Raw genomic sequence first — 20,738 nt, 5'->3', positions numbered from 1 at the left:
AGTACTTCTGGTATGCTCAGGTCCGCCATGCGTGGTGTTCGGTTTTTCCTGATGCTACTGCTATCCCGGAATATTCCCCATTGGAGGACAGGGTGCTAGATGGTTACGTGCCTGACAGCACAATCTCCTTGATTTATAAAAAGCTTATCAACGACCGGGCGGACCTGTTGACCCACCTGAGGGAGGTCTGGGTAGCTGACGGTTTGGTATTAGACGATGAGGACTGGGTATCGGCGGTGGCCTCCCCGAGGGAGGTGGCAATTCCGGCTCGCCTCCGGCTCGTACAATTGAAGATACTCCACAGAGTGTATATCACTGGACCCCGCGTGATGCGCATGGGTCTCTCCGTGGATGGTCTGTGTAAGTGTGGCTGTGGTTTGCTGGGTACTTTCCTTCACGTCATATGGGAATGTCCTGAGGTGGCTCGCTTTTGGAGTCGGGTGCATGCGGTAATGGAAGAGGTCACCCACGTCGCTCTGTTCCCAGAAGCTAGAAGGTGTCTGCTGAACGTGTAGGAGCCAAATGATTACTATGTGGCGCAGACACAGTGGGCAACTCTGGGGAATATGGTGGCTAAACGCGACATCGCACAGTTATGGGGTTCTCAGAGGTCACCCACGCTCTCGGTATGGAAGGAGAATATGGACTGGTGCATGTTTAGAGAAAAGACGGTGTATGTGGCGAGAGGCAAGCCCAGGAAATGGTCTAAGGTGTGGGGTCCGTGGAATTCTTATCGCGGAGACATCTGTGGCCCTCCTCTTGCAATAGTATTGGATGCTCCTTTGTCCCCCTAGCTGAACATTCCTATTTTGCTATGGCATGAGTATGTTACAGTTTGACATTTTCTCCACTCCCGGGCCCCCCCCCCCTCCTCTGTCGCATACCATTCACAATTACTATATGAGGAGGACTTTCCTACCCCGGGGAGCACGTCCTGATACTTATGATTCTTACTGCCTTGTTCGTGTGAAATGTTTATTAGTTTTAAATTCAAAATTGAAACTGTTTTGATATTGGTATTCGAATACAACTGCAGCCTTCACTTAGAGTGCGGACGGACTAACAGGATCGTTTGATTGACATGTCTGTATAACGATGAACGGACTCTTCTCGTACTACTTAGCGGCCGGCCCCAGTGGTTGTAGGCCCATGTCTGTAACTCTTTGAAGTCAAATAAAGGTTTCTTTTTACAAAAAAAAATAAAAAAAATATTAAGGGCAGGAGAGGGAGCGACAGGATCCATAGAGGAGTCTGGTGCTTTATTCTAAACAGAATGTGTCTCAGAGAGAGCCTTTGTGGAAACTCCAGCACACGAAAGTGTGGACACTGTGCATTCTCAGCAGTGGTAAAGAACTGTAGCCAGGACTCTCACCATTGCTAGAAATGACATACGCCAAGCAAGTGGCAGCCAAATCCGACAGTATGATGGGGAGGTGGATCTCCTCTGTGGACCGGAGTCCTCTGATCTTCACCTCTCTGAGATGACCTCCCCAACCCAAGAGCGATAGGTCTGTCATCGCAGTCAGCTCTGGGTGGGGGTAGGAGGAGGTTTCTGCAGTTGGTCCAATTGCGGTCAAGTAGCCATCACTGCAGATCCTTTGCAGTCTCCTATCACACCTGAATTTAATCAGAGAGGTGTCCCTGCTGCTGAGTCCTCTAAGACTTCAGATCCCAAATCAGAGACCACATAGGTCCTCTAGCAGGATGGCAAGAGACCAAAAACCCTCTGAGCCACTCTCACTGAGACCCGGGTCAAAGGTCAAAACATCCGTCATGTGCCTTCTGATACCAGTAGGATGCAGGAGGCCATTATGCAGATAAATCTCACACCCACTAGCGCTGAATCCCACTGCCATAGCTGAAACATCAGAATCATGTCCTGAACTCATTCATCCAGAGAGAAGGCGCAAAGCAGCATGTATCCAGAACGGCTCCAATTAATAGAAGCCTCAGTGGAGGAGTCAGGAGTGACTTTCAAGTACCTTCAAGATTCCAGTGGGTAGAGTTTCCCTTTGAAGTGCACAGGTTTTCTGCCTCCTCTGCCATGGCTCCAGACTAACTACACCGAGTATGGAGACCGCTGTGTGGAGGGAGGGCACCGCCTATTCAAGTGTAAGGATGGCTTGGCACAGCTCTGCCCTCCCTTCCTGCTAGTAATGGCTGACCCAAGCTCAACTAAGCTCTCTATTGTGTGTGTCTGTCTAGGGGGAATACACAAAGCCCAACGGTCAGCTACACCCAGCCCTGTGACCAAAGAGACAACCAACAGCCACTAAACAGCTAAGGGCTGAACATGACCGCTTTCTAAAAGGGGCATTCTTAAAATTGTACTTTAAAATTCAACTTCACCATAAGAAAGGATTTTTCATTACAGTTCTAAACACATCGAACATGAACTGGTTACCTGTTCTCATTTGGATGTTTACAGCTTATTAAATGGTATAATGTAACTCCAATGTAATCCTATGGGAGAGGCCTTGCCGTAGTGAAATATTAATGTAACAGTTTTCAGTACCAGGACATTTAAAACTTAAAAGTAAATGTCTACCATTTTTAAAACACTGCACCTGTCCTCTGGGCTGGCCAGGGCCTACTCTAGGGGTGAGCTCTATGTATTAAAAAGGAAGGTTTGTGTCTGGCAAGAGGTTTCTTTTGTCAGGTCGAAATGGTAGTTTAAAAGTGCACACAAAGGCTGCAATGGCAGACCTTAGACATGTTTAAAGAGCTACTTAAGTGGGTGGCACAATAAGTGCTGCAGGCCCACTAGTAGCATTTAATTTACAGGCCTCGGGCACAGTAGTGGCACTTTACTAGGGACATCCAAGTAAATTAAATATGCCAACAGAGTATAAGCCAATTTTACCATGTTTTGAGAAAGCACTAGCACTGTGCACACCTTACTACTGCTAACCAGTGCTAGAGTCCTAAAGGCCAAAAAACACAAGAACAGATCAAAAAGCTTAACACAAGTTCAAAGTCCATTTTCACGTTAAAAATGAGTCTGGCGGAAACACATTTGTCTGTCCCTTCTAAAACCTAATCATGATAGATGTGGAAAGGGATGGCTAGTCTGGAAGGCACATAGCACCACACAATAGCTGGGCTTGCGAGAATACAAAGCAAAGGGCTTCCGAAACGTGAGCCTTCAAGGGATCCATGTTATGTTCCACGCACCACGTGACAAAGCTTTTACACTTTCCAGAGTAGACCATCTTGGTAGAGGGGTGACAAGATGTCAATATTATGACTACTATCTACAGTGGCAGTCGTAAAGGACTCAGTTGCCCCTGCTCAATCTTCAGGCATAAAGTTGGAGGCTTGGGTGCTTTACCTGCCCCTTTGACTGAGAGAGGAGATCCTCCCTCAGAGGAAGATGGAGAAGTGCAGAAGTTCGTCAAAGTACACCCTTCTGGGGACGACTCGGCCAATGAAGATGATATGGGCCCAGCCTTGGTGAATCCTTCTCAGAACCACAGGAATCAAGGGTATGGAAGAAGATGCATATTGAACTAAAACATTCAACCTCAACCGAAATGCATGAGCCAAAGCTCTGCAACAGACACTGAGGGAGTCAATACTGCTGACAATGAGCACGGTTTTGTGTGGCAGAGATCCACCTGAGTGGTACCCCACAGGGAAAAAGTGTGTTGCACCACCTCCGGATAGAGACTCCATTCATGGTCAGGAAGGCGATGGTGAGACTGCTGCCTCTTGACTGCTGGTCATATGGTTGGCAACTAGTAACATATCATACTGGTACATTGACAACCAGAACCTCACACTTCTCAACAGAGACCGTGAGACCTCATTCCTCCTTACTTGTAGATATACCACATTACGATGGTATTGTCCATCTAGATCAGGATAGACTGACCTTGCAGAGAAGGGAGGTAGGCCTTGAGCACCAGCTGAATAGCCTTCAGTTTGAGTAGGTAAATGAGCAATTCCTGCTCTTCTGGAATCAAGAAGCCTTTGATCTCCTGCTTCTCCAGAGGAGCACCCGAGGGTGGATGCATCCGTCACTACTGTAGACACGACTGGTGTAGTGGGTGGGGGCAGAAGGACATCCTACAGACATATTCTCCTCCATTTACAACCAGTTTACATCTGCTTCAGTATCCCAGGAGATCCCACTTGTGTCCGACAGCTCTCCCACATGTTCGAACCACAGCCTGTGTAAGTAACACTAAAAAGTCCTTATGTGCTAGCATATGTATGTGACTAGGAGGATGCAGGAAGCCAGAAAACAAACCAGGCATAGAACCTTCAGGTCTAGAACTGGAGCTACCTCTCAAAACATCAGAATCATATCCCAAATGTTTTGTATCCTCTCAGAAGGATAGAAAGCTCAGGTAGATGTTGTGAGTAGTATTACTCCAATGACGAAGAGGCACCTAGAAGGCTCTGGATGAGACTTGGAACAATGATGAAAAAGATCAGGTCAAACAGCATAGATGCTGTCGCCTGCAGGTGAAATAACATAATATATGGCGAACTGGCATTGAGAAACCAGTCGTCCAAGTACAGGAATATCAAGATCCTCATCCTCTTGAAATAGGCCAAGAGATGTATACAACCCACTTGTGTTTAGCAGATCTAAGCAATCTGCTGTGTCATATGAAGGGGGAGGGAGCAAGTTGACTATCTTGCTGTTCTTCTCAGTATCATGTTGTATGTTGTCAGGCATTAGAATAACTTCAGAATCAGAGCCAAAAAGCCAATAGGTCATGAATAGTGTGCCGATAATGTTAGCAGGAAGTATCTTGTTGTTCATTCCTAACGTTTCCTCTTGTTCTATCCTTTGAGCTTCCCTTATAGAACTCTAGAGGACATACCTAGATTTTGATAGGAGCTCCTCCAGAGGAGAATCTGGTGGCGCTGACTTTGGAAGCACCGGAGTCTGCATCAAGAGCAGTGCTGGCATCAGCACTGGGGGCAAGAGTGAGAGGTCAACTAGCAAGGGCTTTGGCATCAGAATTATAGTAAGTGACACTAGAAGCATTCCATATGGAATGGAGGGGCAGCACCGTGTAGGGCGAGAACCCTCCAATGGTAACCTGAAAGGAGCTTCAATTGGTCCCCTGGGCCCAAAGGTGTGTCAGGGGTACTGTTTCCCGCCTACACATCTCCTTCAACAGTAACAAGGGCTGTATCAACTCCCAGTGCCTGGAACTCTGATTAGGCTGTAGGTGGTACTGGGTAAGGTAGCGATGATTGAGGTACTGGTGGAAGGCCCTTGATCAGGCACCAGCATTGGCTCCAAGGAAAAAGTGATTGTCACCACTTGTGACTCCGAGGATGATTCCAAATGAGGAGGAAGTGAACGTCAAGGCGGCGTTCCCTTTTACTTGGACTAGTGTTGCAGAGTCCACATGGCACGTCTTCTTCTGTTTTGCCTCTTTTTCCATGAGAATTTCAATGAAGGAGAGGATCTGGATGATCTTGGTGGCGACCAATGTGGAGCCTGACTATTGCCACAAGCAAAGGCCATGAAAAGTAAGACTTCTGACCCTGGTCTCAGGCCTACGCTCTCTCCGACCCTTCACCGCCACAATACCACCACCCTCCTCGCATTCAACCATGGAAGACTCACAGACTGCCATTTAGCCTCACCGAACGCAACCCACGGCCAGTTCTCCTGCCTCCACTGCCGTCAGACCTTCACCACCACCACCCCTGGCCCCCAACACCACCGATGCCAGCAACGACACCCTAAAACGCATCCTCCTCAACGTGCGCTCCGTACACAAACACGCTATTGAAATCTGGAACCTACTCGACTCTCTCTTGCCCGACATCGCCTTCTTCACGGAGACCTGGACCAACGCCTCCTCCGCCCGACATCAACACCGCCATCCCGGACGGATACCATTTCCAGAGGAATGACCGCCCCAACCGCCCGGGAGGGTTCCTCGCCATCGCCCACAAGAACACCCTCCGCCTCACCACCTCCAGCGAAACCTCCCCCCGCCGAGCACCTGCACTTCCAGATCCAGACCAGCCCCAAGGCCACAGTCCGAAGAATCCTCGTCTACAGACCCCCGGCCCCCGGACAACCTTCGCCACCACCTTCACCGACTTAATCGCGCCCCATGCCCTCGCCTCAATGAACTACATTCTCATTAGAGACCTGAATTTCCACCTCAACAACCCCAGAGACCCCTACTCAACCACCCTTCGAGACAACCTCGCCAACATCGGACTCAAACAACTCGTCACCACACCTACCCACAGAGCAGGACACACCCTCGACCCTATCATCGCTGCTGGAAACAGCGAACAATTCAGCCAAACAACGCAACCCCCATGGACCGACCACCACTGCGTACACTTCTCCGTCGACAAACCCAAGGCACCCAAACCAGCCCCACGTGTACCACGAAGAAACTGGAACAAGGTTACTGACGAGCAACTCAACTTCAGCCTCACTCGAAACAACCTGTGCATCCGACGCAAACAGCGCAACCAGAGGACTTCACACCTGGATCACCAACTGCATGGACGAGCTCGCCCCGCTACGCAACCCCGACAAACAATGCCCCCGGAAAGCTGCCTGGTTCACCAACGACCTCCAAGAAGCCAGGCGCACCTGCAGACATCTGGAGAAGAACTGGAGAAAGACCAAGACTACCAAAAACTACTCCACCTACAAGGACGCCTTGACGGTCTACCACAACCAAATCAGAACCACCAAGAGGAACTTCATCAACAACAAAATCCTCGCCAACTCCACCAACTCCAAGGAACTCTTCAGTGTCATCCAGGATTTCACCAACCCACGCAGCGAGGCCACAGATATCACCCTGTCCCAGGACCTCTGCGACAAGCTCAGAACCTATTTCCACCTCAAGATCAAAAACCTCTACGACAACTTTGTCGACCAGGCACCAGACACCACAGCTGCCCCCCACCCTCCAAGGACACCCGCCAGCCCACCATCTCCTGGACACCAATCATAAACGAAGACACCGCCTCGACCATGAAAGGCAACCACTCAGGGGCCCCACCGACCCCTGCCCGCCCCTCATCTACCACAGAGCTGCAGCCATCATAGCACCCAAACTACAACGCACCATCAACACCACCTTCGAAACAGGCACCTTCCGGGATGACTGGAAGCGCGTGGAAGTCGGGCCCTTGCTCAAGATGCCCACAGCTGACCCCACCGACCTCAAGAACTACCGGCCCAGCTCGCTCCTCCCCTTCGCGGACAAAGTTACAGAGAGAACAGTCAACAGGCAACTGACTCGATTCATCGAGGAGAACGCCTTCCTCGACCCGTCCCAATCCGGTTTCCGAAACAACCACAGCACCAAGACCGCTCTACTCGCCGCCACAGACGACATACGCGCCCTCCTGGACCAAGGCCACTCCGCAGCCCTCATCCTACTCGATCTATCAGCACCCTTCAACACCGTCTGCCACCGCACACTAGTCGCCAGACTACACGACGCAGGCATACATGGAACAGCCCTGGATTGGATCTGCTCATTCCTCACCGGAAGAAGCGAAAGTATCAGATTACCACCCTTCCTCTCCATCCCCAGGATGGTCACCTACGGAGTCCCACAGGGGTCATCACTGAGCCCGACCGTCTTCAACATCTACATGCTCCCCCTTGCATCCATCGTCCGACAACACAGCCTCAACATCGTATCCTATGGAGACGACACCCAGCTCACCCTCTCCCTCACCAAAGACCCCACCATCACCAAGCTTAACTTCCAGAAGGGAATGCAAGACCTTGTAGTCTGGATGACCAACAGCTGCCTAAAGCTCAACGCCGAGAAGACAGAAGTCCTCATCCTCGGAACAACCACCTCAGCTTGGGACAGCACTTGGTGGCCGACCACCCTCGGAAGCCCACCTACCACTTAGACCATGCCAAGAACCTCGGCATTGTCCTCGACTCATCACTCACCATGAACCGACAGGTCAACGCAGTCACCTCCAGCTGCTTCAACACCCTCCGCAAAACCTTCAAATGGAGGAAGGAAAACAGTCACCCACGCACTCATCACCAGCAGACTGGACTATGGAAACGCCCTCTACGCCGGTATCAACAAGACTCTGCTCCACAAACTCCAGACAATACAGAACACCGCCGAGAAAAGAGTCCCCTACAAGGTCCTCACTCACGCCTACAAAGGCCTACACAACTACGGACCCAAATACCTCAACGACAGAATCAACTTCCACGTACCCAAAAGAAATCTCCGATCTACCAACCTGGCACTGACCGAGACCCCGCGCATCCACAGAGTCAGAGCAGGCGCAAGATCCTTCTCTCACATTGCAGCCAAGACCTGGAACGAGCTACCGACAGATATCAGATGCGCCCCCTTCCTGAACACATTCAGGAAGACCCTCAAGACCTGGCTCTTCGGTTAAACAGTTCTGCGGACGCCCCCCCCCCCAACGCCTTAAGGCCCTCACGGGTGAGTAGCATGCTGATTGATTGATTGCTGCGCTCAGCTCGCATGCACTCAAGTCATGCAATAAAACCACAAGCAACCTTGTATGGGAGCTACACCTGCCAATCCCAATTGCGACAGATCTTGCAAATGACCTTTTCGGGGTGATAATCCTATGCACTGCGCTCTAAAGATTTTGTGAGAACTGTTTTCTAAAAAACACTTTGAAAACAGGAGGAGATTGTTCGACCTGCCAACCCTTTGGCTGTCCCCTCCTCCTTTTTTCTTCCTTTACCCTCTAATTTTTCTGTCCACTAGTTTTTTTTGGTGTTGACTTAGAGGCTCTGGGTGCCCCATCATCACTAATTGATGGTGTGGCGCAAGGCGCTTCCCTAAAATGGAGGGAGGGAGAGAGCTCCTCCACAAAATGGTGGCCTAAACTGTCACCTTAGAACCCGGGCCATAGGCCGGCATGAGGAGTTCCAGAACCCTCTGGGCCACTCTAGCCAGTCAGGGCCCAGGCTATATATAGAGGTGAGGGGCAACGGCCATTTTGAGTGAACTGAAGTAGTCAGGACTAAGGCACCTGAGTGGGGAGGTAGGAGCGCCAGAGGGGGGGAACTGACTGTTCTTGGGGCCTGCTTCTTCTCCCCCCTCGGTTGACACCACCCCCTACCTCGTGACCTAGCCCTGCCTTCAGCCTCTGACCCTGGGATCACATCAACTTTTTGTGCTCCCCGCCTAGTCAGGACCCCTGAAGAGAACTGGGGAAGAGAGTGACCATTTCTGACCTTATCCACCATTTTCCTGACTGTGCCTGGGTCCCCCCTATCTTGTTCCACCACTGGCGTGTGGCCTGCCGCATTCCAACCAACCTGTCCTGAGCCTGGGCGTCGCTGTGAGGAGACAGGGGGCACTAGGCGCCCAACACTTTGCCACCCCTGAACTGCAGGCCACCCCTTAATTTGTGCCACCCCCGTCGGGGCTGTCCCAGAGAATAGCTCACCGCTGCGGCCCAGGGCCGGAAAGATCGCCCCATAGTCATCGGGGCCCGTGGAGAAGCCCAGGGCCCCATCGCTGCAGTCGGAAGGCAGGAAAGCCCATTGGAACCCTGCGAAGGCCTCACCAGGCCTGGAGCCATCCTGTGAGGGCCGCGCAAGGCCGTGAAGCGGATTCCCCCCATCACGTGACGGGGGCGGACTGCGAGACGCCGCCCCCGCCGCCGGGTGATTTGCCGACTGGGCCGCGCCCCGCAGGTCGCGCTGCATCGGCTGCTGCGGGCGCGGGCCCTGGAAGTCTGAGGGAAACTCCGGAGCCGTCTGGAGTCCTGCGGAGCCCCCACCACCTCGCCGGACCGCGCCGAGTGGAGCGCTGACTGAGAGGAGGCCCGTGAGGGGCGAAAACCAGCGCAAGGGCCGAGAGAAGGCTGAGGAGAAAGGTAACCCCTGGGGGAGGCGGGCGGAAGGCCGTAGAGAGGCCCAGAGTTTGCCCCTCCCCTGGGGAGGCCCAGTGAGCCACAACATTTCCCCCTGACCTGGGACCCACCTCACCAGCATCTCCTGCCTCTGTAGGGCTCCAGGACAAGGGAGTTTGGGGCCCGAGGACCTCGCCTCAGACGGAGAGTCCGGTTAAGGCCTTAGGTACTTGCCGGGGATAGCACTAATGAGGTACTGAGTACACCGCTAAGCGGAAGGGCCACTTTTAAGGCGCTATGAAATTACCACGTGCAGTGCTATGTTAATGACTCTATTTAAGGCGCTATGAAATTACCAAGTGCAGTGCTATGTTAATGACTCTATTTAAGGCGCTATGAAATTACCAAGTGCAGTGCTATGTTAATGACTCTATTTAAGGCGCTATGAAATTACCAAGTGCAGTGCTATGTTAATGACTCTATTTAAGGCGCTATGAAATTACCAAGTACAGTGCTATGTTAATGACTTTATTTAAGGCACTATGAAATTACTATGTGTAGTGCTACGTTAATGACTCTATTTAAGGCGCTATGAAATTGCTATGTGCAGAGCTATGTTTAATGACTCTATTTAAAGCGTTATTGAATTTGGTGTGCTGTGTTTGACCACCAGGTGGCGCACTTGATTTTACATCAGGGCTAAGGTACTTAAGTACTGCCAATTTAACCACAACGAAATGTTTTGACCCTAATGTGGTGTAGATAAAAACTGATTGGTTTCATTTGGAAGAAAAGAGAAACCTGATAAAAGGAAAGATAAAGCTTTTCTAACTTATATAATACCTTGGTGTAGTGTTGTTTTTAGTGGTGATACGCTGGAGTGCTGAGGTGAGTGTGATGCAAGCACGACATGTTACTTCGGAACGAGGCCTTTCCACCTGAGCCAAGCTACCCTAGGACTTTAGGTCCAACAAGAGATGGATCTAGATCCACAATGAGTGGTGTGGAAAAATATGTACTGATGTTGATGTGCCGGGAAGGGTGCTTTATGTCAACAGCGTACTGTGGCGTTGATTCTGGTGAAGAGTTGAGCAAGTACCCTTTACCAGTGCGTGAATGCTATGGACAAGTTTCTGAATTCAGTCTAGTGCCTGGAGATTGCTCAACAGGTGTCGTACCTGCAGGTAAATAGATCAGTCAAAAAAGATTTTATTTAAAAGCATCATTATTTCAGCAAATAATTAATTATCTATCAGTATAATACTGTTTTCTCTACATTTATCAATACACCCATGGTTTATTAGCAGTTGCTTTCCTAAAGGCTTCACTTAACATGGATGAGCAAGGGAAGAAGGAGAGGTTACCTTTGCCTTCATTTTCTATAATATGGGGATGGGTTATATTTGAACCTTAATGCTCTACAGTCTGGGAATAGGGCCAGCGGTGCTGGTATGCACTGAAGCTTGCACCATGCTCTTTTGATGTTCTACATAAAAACATTATTAAAACTACAAAAGGTTTTGAAGCAAGATTATTAAAAAAAATCACCGTAAACCGATTAGCCTTGGGCAGCTCTCCAAAATTTCTGCTGGCCTTTGATATCATACCTATATCAAGATCCTATTAAACAGCTCGCTCATAGGACTAATAAGTACTGTTTCTTAATGACAAGCTTAGCCAGAACATCTATTCTACTTCTGTGATAAGACAATGTGCGCTCACATCTTAAAGTGCTTGCTACAGCCTATTAGGCTAAGTGATCTAGTTGGTAAATTGCTGACCTTAGAAGCGGGAGAGCTAGGGTTGCAATCCCAGCTTTCGCACTTCATCAGACATTGTATGACTGCTGGCAACCCACTTCATTTCTCTGTGCCTATCGTGTCAAAGTAAAAAATGATTTAAAAATAAAAGTGAAAATTTTTCAACATGAGTAATGTAAATTGTTCCTCTCTTGCTCTGTTATAAATCAAACCAGATATTCATACCAATCAGTTTAACTGTTGACCCAGTACTAATCTCCGATTATTTTTATCCAGGACAAACATGAGAGGATGATAGTAATGCTGGCACCAAGCCAGTGCATCATGAACATTATTAAGATCCTTGCTCTGCCGCAGGGCAGAGGTGCAGTCATGCCGACAGCAGAGGGAGGTAATGCAGTTTAAGGACATTCTTTGTAGCAGCATTACAGCGAGGGATGAGTGCAAAATGTGAACTTTATATATTTGTTTCGCACCACAAACAAAAATGCTGTCTGGAGATCACATCAAATGGTACAAAAACTCATCAGAAGTAACATTTAGAGGAAAGTATTTTGATTGATATTATAAGACAATTACACAGACATGTCAAATACTGGGGAGCAGAAACAAATAGGATCAGCCCTAAAATACCTATCGGCTCACATATCCATTACCAAGCGCCACAAAATGCTGACAGTCTTCTGAAACCACCTGCGCAAACCTAAAATACCCTGTAGATTCACTTATGTAGAACACAAATAAGAACAATATATGTCGATGAATGGTGTAATACGTGAAATGGGATGCGTTACTGGGATGGGAAGGAAAAGAAGGGAAAGGGGCTCAGAAGAGACCACAAAAAGAGGTCAAATGGCTGTCACAATAAAAGACATTATATAGCTCTATCGCTTCTCCCATGCACATAGTATTCAATGGAGTCAGGTTCCATCTACAGCCGCGTTGTGATCCCCTGCGGGGAAAAAGAATGCGTCATAAGAACATACACTCATCTACAGGACCTTGCTGGCTTTCTTCCCTCCAAAGACCTTGAGCTATCAGTCAAAATAGGACACTTCAGTCGCTCTATAAACTAATTTGCGGCCTCAAGGTGGGTGAATAAAAATAGTTTGTCTCTGTGTTGTACCTTCACTGTTGCTTGATACTATAATGTGAAAGAAACTCCCAATGGCAGGAGGATCTAGTATTTCTCATCAAGATTGCGCTCCGCTTCCACTTCTGTGTTTGAGCATTAACATCCAAAAATAGGAGAATCCTGGTATTGTAATGGAGCTTTTTTTCTCAAGGTTGCCTCCCAGTTAAAACTGGTTCAAGACAATACAAATACCACCAGAGGGGATGTGTACTGAAACAGATTCCGAAGGCAGGTGGTAAGCTCACTTCACGAGTAAGGAGCAAGCGTGCTCAGGAGGGAATCAGGTGGTTGGAGAAAAAAGCCTGCAGTCTTTCTGTAGAGTCCTCATTTGGCACCAGGACAGCAGAGTCCAGCACCTGCCAGCCGGCTCTCCTAGCATTATCAAAGACATCATATTTTCCTTCGACTTACAACATAGTTTTAATGGACCTCTGTTGAAATGTTGCCAACTCCTGAAACTCGGAGGATGCAATTGTCAGGACTCCTTCGACTTGCACCACGTTTTCCCAATAAAGCCACTATACTGTGTATTCAATATCTGACGCTCCACCTTTTCTATCCTGGAATCCATTACCAAAACAGATTTCTCAACTCCCTCCAGTTTCTTCATGATGCTTTCTAATGCTCCCATCATGTCTCTGTCCCTTCAGGAACGTGCTTGTGGGCACATCTCTGATATCGTCTATCTCTGAACCCTTACTCCTCCTCGAAAGTTGGGCAAAGAAGTAATGTTTATCTTCTTTAATTTGGTTCCCCACCAACAACTGGATACTTAGCCTGCAGTTATTACATGGTGGCTTCACCCGCAGGAATCCCCGCCCAGCAGGGATTTGTACTTTGCTGGGCCGATCAGCTCCTAACATAAAAGTGGGTCCTGGTTACATTGGCTCTCTCCCTCTCCTATGAGTGGTCCTTGGATCACCTCGGGCACTGCTGCACTATAGACAGGGTGCACCCCTCAAGCTGGCTTTGCGGTTTGAGTATCCACCATCTTTGATAATGCAGAGGTAGGCCCTCAAAAAACAGTTTCCTTCTAAATCATGGGTGCACCGAAGTTTCAAGTGAATCCTGCTGTAGCACCATCTTTCATTCAGTGGTGTAACAAAACCTGAGGAGCCCCCCATGCAAAGTACATGGAGAGCCCCCCGACCCAATCAGAAGCTCTCAAGCCAGGGGCCCTCTGCCTGTGCACAGTGCTGGAAGGGGCCCCCTGGAGCTCGAGCCCCCCCGCCCCCACCACAGGGGCTGATGTTATGCCACTGCTTTCACTGTGCGCATGTGTGCATGTCCAAGGTCCTCAGAGTCCAATAGGCTGCGACCTCTCTTGGTAAACTCTAAAGGAACAAACCATGGAGTGGGAGGTATTGTAGTTCTGTTTTGAATTTGCTAATGGTGATAACAGCCCTTTCTGGGATGGTGTTCCAGTGCTGGCATATCAAGGAAAATATATGAATTTTGGGGAGGCACGGGAGATTTGGGGGTAGTCTGGCATTAAAGGGAGAATTTGGGTTATCAGGGGAGACGTCTTGTGTAAGGCAAGGGGGAGCACTATTAATTCATTGCAATACTAGAATGACGAAACTGCACCGGAGAGTGTGGTAAACTGGTTGGCCAGCCTGCCTGCAAAATGTCTGATGCGCGAGTGGAGAGGGATCTAATAAAGTTGAACTTATATGCCAAAACGAACTTTAAAAAAAACCAGAATCAATCTAATCAATCTAGCTGCAGGAATCTAGAAGTGTTAGGAAAAGACGGAACCTACGTAATCAATAAGTTGATGATGGTGTGAGAGAATACCAAACGTGGGGCACTGTAAGGGCAAAGGAAACTTAACAGGGTGCTTCAAAGAAAAGCAATACGATTTCTTGGTGCTATGCAGGGGTACCTCAGGTTAGTCCAACACACTCAGCCACTTTTTCCACATTAACAGCCAGACTCAAGACGTTCCATTCATAAAGACCTCTGCAGCATGTACAATAAGGTACAAGGTGCCCCAGAATGTGACTTTATTCCTCTTTCTGCTCCTCCAAAAGAGGGTTTTTTAAAATGAGGGTCCTTCACCCGAGCATGAAATCCAACATATTGGGAAACCCCCACCGCCAATATATATGGAACTTTCAATTTCTCTTTCTGGAATATTAAAGTCTTCTGTCCAATTGGGCATATTTGAAAATAAGGCATCTCGGGGGAAAGAAAGGATTTATTAGATTCTAATGGTCACCATTCTCGAGATAAAAAATGGCACGATGCTCCTACTAATGAACGTGTCTTAATATTGAATCAAACAGATATCAGACCATGCCACAGTAAAGTACCCTTGAGAATTACACAAAAAAATGTGGTGTCTAATTAACCAGTGCAGAAACACAGATCTGAGTTCAAATAAGGGAAGGGTGCGTGTGTAGACTTTTTTAATAGGTAAAAAAGAGCGCGCACTGGTGTCTTAAAATATATTTTTATTCAAATGGTCTCCATCCTGGAAGTTCGAGCACTCTACCTAATCACAGTACTCCAGTGGCACAAAATGCCATCCAATTAGCAGATAGCCGTCCTGCATAAGATTAAATGAGCCACAGAAAACCAATGTATCCCTCTAGCAGCGAAATCTCCTGTGCCAATACACTGCAAAAAGGGAATAAGGTCTGTCTGAAAGACAGCTATCATTATTTTTATGCACTTTGAAAAAGAGGACTTATTGACCACACTAAACGTCTTCGTGGCAGACCAAATATTAATATTCTGTTCAGTAAACAACACAAGATGCAAACACACAGTTTTTATTCTAAGCAGTCACAGTTTTCGATTTGCTACTCACAGCCTGTGGCTCACGTACATATTTGTCGGATTTTTCAGTGCGACACTGGACACTGCAGCTGACAAGAACAAGCGTCAGCAAAAAAGACATATGTGCTCAAGTGACGGGGGACTGCTATCGCTCCTGCGTGACCCCATGTATTGAAATTGCTTTTCTATAGCACTCACTACCCCTGACGAGGCGTTGAAGCGCTTTACTGTGAATACCCGGCTACCTACGAGCCCAGAGTTATTGATCAGTAGTACATGGGTTATTGGGGGTTAGTCCTGTTTCCTGAAGAAAACGATCCCACGCATTTGAGTTTCTTTTCAGCACATTAGTGACTTAGGTATGAAAATGAGAGGAGGTTATGCTATGTGAGAAGTAATGATATAAAGGTCTTTAAGACAGGCAGGCATTATGTTCAGAGTAGTTTATTACATAAGGGGCATATAGAAGGGAAGCAGAGATGCATCCAACATAAATAAAGGCTGGAGATGGTAATAATTCAACCTCATTTTGCATGTGATTATGGAACATAGCAGGTGGAGGGTTTGTGTCACACTATGCAATCTGTGGATGTAGACCTGTGGAAACAAACACTTACACTCTGCTCCACAGGAATGTGGCTTTTTAGAAACGTGGCCTATGCTTGACTCATTGAAAAAAGCAAGCCGACTGCCTGCAGAGACCCCTTCACCAGCGACACCGACTCCCTTCCCAGTACCGATAATTACATTTCGACAACACTGCCATCGCCCCACTGTGTGCAATGGAAGCAATACTTTCACATCTAGAAAGATCCCTAGGAGTAGCTACTACAGCAGTATATTCAATACCAATAAGTGTTATTACATTGTATACAACTCATTTTATGCCATACATAAACTACAGATGTAAACATGTTATGTAAGCACCACCAACTTAAAATATAACAAGGCAGCTGATAAACACAGCGCAGCAATCAAAATTCAGTGCATGTTTATCTGAGCCATTCAATACCTGGTTCAGAAGGAGCTGTCCCCTGCGCACACCTGAAGAGCACCCTCGCATAACAGAGACCATGTCCAGCAGAATGAATGTGTCTGAGGTCAGCTTGACCCTCCAGTATCCACCTTGCCTAGTAGTCATGAATATAACCTTATAGTCAGTCCCAATTTTGAGTCAGCAACACTCGATTGCCCTTTTGGTCCCATAAGTGAAGTGTTAAAGCAATACTACAAAACCCAGAACCCCAAGCGCAGTATTATAAAGAGCCAGGATTGGCCCAACATGAGCCCGGTGTCAGCAGTTGTACACTTTGGTCTTTGGAAAGTAATGGCTACTGAAAACATTGCTTGCCACTAGGAACTTTACATGATTAACTCTAGTCCAATGGACTGGCAACTTACTCTGCAAGGCCGAGGATGGTCTCCCTTTTATACTGGCTGTCGGCTGCAAACCTACGCACGTCCACTCCTTTCCCAAGCCCCTGAAGGATTTGCGCTTGCGTAAAGTCCATCAGTTGTTCGTTGTAGTAATGCAGCTGTTCAATTAAGGCAACAAGCTCTTCTGGCCAATCGGCATTGGCGTACTCGGAAACATGCTTTGTGACAATTTTAATGAGATCCTTTGGGTCAGCCTAAAGAAAATTACATTTAAATTAATAATGAAATCATGCTTGCACAATACGAATGACGCAGCAAAGGTAGGTAGTGGGTCATTTAAAGTTCTATGTTGGAATTAAATATGAAGTAACAAGAACTTATTATTATTCATAGACGAAACTTTGCAAAACATGACCTTTTATCTCCACTTGCCTACCACTGAAGCATGCACTACATCATGCATAAATATCAGGAACTTGAAAATAAGTTTTACTGTTTTCTGCTAAAAACCTACACAGCAGAACTCTCTCAAATACTCTGGGCGCTAAAGGTAAAACAAATATCAAAACTTCAACTGGACAAAAGACGCTAATCTAATTTATACATGCTGAAGTAGTGGCTGGCAGTCAACGTCACAATTCCACTTAGCATGAAGAAAAGAAGCATGAGTGTCTGGTACACTCCCCAGTGTCCGACTTCGATGGGCACAGTCTGAAAGTAACATTGTACAATGTGGACCAAACAGCTGCCACCCGCAGGCCTTGCACTGTGTTGTAAATTCTTTTTGAAGTGTTCTGTTTTTCTGACTGCTGCTATTTCACAGAAAATCAAATTGTGTTCAGTTGAAACTATTCTTTATTATGTTGTCATTTTTTAGGTCTCACCTAGGCAACGCTTGCGCTGCCTCTTCGAGACATGCTGTATTCAGGATATGGGTATTAAGCTGCGTCCATTTTCCAGCCATCTTTTTAATTGGCTCCTGCTACTGTCTTTTGTAAATGGTGGCTTTTCATTGGTCAATAGGCTTTGTAGCCCATCCTTAGTACCGCCTTTTCTCTTGTTGTAACCTCCTATGAGGACTGCCCTTCATACATGTGTTGTTACTCTATATGTTTTAATTACAGCCTCTGAGCACTATTTTAGTAATGACTTTTTCCTAGCTGCTGTTGCAGGCAGGACACGCTCTCCCGCTTGTGCAACCCAGCCTGCGGTTTTACTGCACGGTAATGCTGCCCGCGACCCATCATCTTTAAGAATGGCGGCCTCGCCTTTCTTTTCTTGTGCGTGGCTCGCCAACATCCAAAAAATGTTTTAAGTATCGCGGCACTCCCTCAATCTGAAACAATGGCAGCCGTGCGGCTCGCGCCTCTATTTTTCCAGTATTCATTTTTTAAGCAGCGTGGGAGGCCTTCTAATCTGCAACATAAGCGGTTGCGCGTTGCTTCTCTTCTGGCTGGCTCACCCAACTCTAAGTAGTGCTGCATGCCCTTAATCTTAAACAATGGCAGCCGTACGGCAAAAGTATGCGTTGTTCTGTCTGCAGGAGGTCCCATAAATTATAGTAGAAGCCAAGCGCTATAGATATACGCATACAATATGCTTAGTTACCACAGTGAGGCACACATTATTCCAGTCACTGTATTTATGAAATAATACACTTCCAGCAGCTAAAATGCTCCCGTAATGCACACTATTTCCCAACCTTCGCAATGCCTGGTAAGGGCAGCTATCCACCATACACTGTTGCTGCTAGCATAATACACTCTTTCTAAATTGAATACAGGTTTTCTTTGGAGGAGCCAAGCTCTACCTACATGTTGATAAAATCACACAAGAGCTTTACAACATTAAGTGGAGGCGAGGCCTCAAGCGACTAACAGGAGCCTTTTGTCACGGCATTTTTCTATTTCTTTAATTTTGTTACAATCACGGCACCCGCGCTTTAGCTAAAGATGTTTGAAGCTAAAGTGCGGAGTCCGCGATTGTAACAAAAGTAAATAAATAGAAAAAAGCTTGCAGCCGCCATTTCTTTTACATTCGTTTATTTTTGTACCAATGGCAGCACCCACACTTTAGCATTAAACATCTTAAGCTAAAGCATGGGTGATCGATTGCTTCCAAAGTCAATAAATAGAAAAAAGAAATGCACCCGCACGCCTTTTTAACTGCAGTCTTTTATATCATGATGGCATGTATTTTATTGAGGACTGCAGTTATATGTGTTAACCAATGTAGTCTATATGTTCTACGTGAATGGCTTTCTAGTCTGCTTTCAGTTCTCTTGTATGTATTGGTTATATAGGCATCTAATTATTATATTACTTACATTAGCAAAACTATTGTTAGCTCTCCTGTTTATTCCAATATCCTGTTCTATCCATCTATCTATGCAGCACTATCTATCTATGCAAATCTATCTTTCCAACTATGTCTATGTTTGCCATTCTGTCTGTCAATACAGCCCTCCCTATCTGTCTGTATAATCTTCGCTATCTATGCCTATTCAAACCCTCTCTGTATATAAGTCTATACAAGCATGTCTGTCTATCTCTCTCTAAATATTGGTCTATACAACCCTCTATATAAATCAGTCTATACAAATCTATCTATCTATCTATCTATCTATCTATCTATCTATCTATCTATCTATCAAACCCTTTAAGCGATCTGTCTATACAACTCTCTGTATTTATCTGTCTATACAACCCTCTGTATCCATCGGTCTATGCAACCATCTGCATCTATCGGTCTATACAACCCTCTGTGTCTATCTGTCATTTTAAAACTATGTATCTGTCTTTCCAACACTGTCTACCTACCTATGCAACACTATCTATACAACCCTCTGTATCTATCTGTTTTTGCAACACTATTTATCTGTACACTCCTCTCGGTCTTTGCACCACTATCTACCTGTCTTTGCAACACTATGTATCTTTGCAACACAATCTATATAACCCTGTCTACCTAGCTGCCTTTGCCAGCCTCTCTAACTATTTGTCTTTTCAACACTATCTGTCTTTGCAAACGTTTTACAAAAATATTACAAAACGCACTAGCAAAGGCAAGAGCCCGGCAGCCAAAGCTCGACCACTTGGCTTTTTTAGGTTTGAGGATAGCCAAGACCTTTTGCTTTTACTACAATATTTGGTATAACACTGACTTACAGAGGTTTTCAGCCAGGCTTCTTCCATTAGTCTGTTGTATAAGTCACATTTTTCTTCCAGTCACTGCAGCACGTATTCAGTGGCAGTGGGTTAGCACACTTAAGCCACTGGCTAATTTCCCTGTGAGTTACAGCATGCTGCATTCTCACAAGGGGCACATCCATGCAAAGTGGTCTCCTTCAGCTTCAGCCACTGCTATGGTAATGTGTGCTTTGTTTAAGTCCCAAAAATATTTAGATTTTAGCCAATGTTCTTTTCAGACTTCTGATGGCCCGGCTACCTCCCAAACGATAAAGTTTTGCATATACCATAAAACAACAAACCAAGTATTGCCAAAGCCAAATGTTGGGTATTACATTCATTATTTCTTCATCATTTTGAAATGGTATATACTGATCTTGCATACACATCTCTTCCTGCAGGGATCAGTCCTTAAGAAGAAAGTATCCTGGGCATTACACTCATTATTTCTTCATTATTTTGAAATGGTATATACTGATCTTGCATACACATCTCTTCTTGCAGGGATTAGTTCTTAAGAAGAGAGCATCCAAGCAAAATGTTGACATCACGGACATGAGAAAAGTTTTACAATGACGTGAATATTTGTGAAACTATGTCAAAAACAACAAAACACATTAGAACAAGAAAATATTTGAAGTCCTCATCGGTGATGGGATGGCCAAA

At 46.6% G+C, this 20,738-nt stretch overlaps 1 protein-coding gene across 2 annotated transcripts in view; it reads right to left on the bottom strand.

Moving 5' to 3' along the window:
* The window catches only part of NBAS (NBAS subunit of NRZ tethering complex), a 2,067,161-nt gene that overhangs the window by 839,107 nt on the left and 1,207,316 nt on the right, over window positions 1-20,738 (bottom strand). For both annotated transcript variants that reach the window (XM_085610668.1, XM_085610669.1), the window contains one exon: window positions 16,909-17,138. In XM_085610668.1, the coding sequence (XP_085466794.1) occupies window positions 16,909-17,138 (230 nt within the window). The remainder of the gene's footprint in view (window positions 1-16,908; window positions 17,139-20,738) is intronic.

Source organism: Triturus cristatus, chromosome 6 (genome assembly GCF_964204655.1).
Source record: "Triturus cristatus chromosome 6, aTriCri1.1, whole genome shotgun sequence".
NCBI classification, from domain to species: domain Eukaryota; kingdom Metazoa; phylum Chordata; class Amphibia; order Caudata; family Salamandridae; genus Triturus; species Triturus cristatus.
The sequence above is the reverse complement of the archived record's forward strand: the minus strand, read 5'-3'. Positions and strand labels throughout refer to the sequence as shown.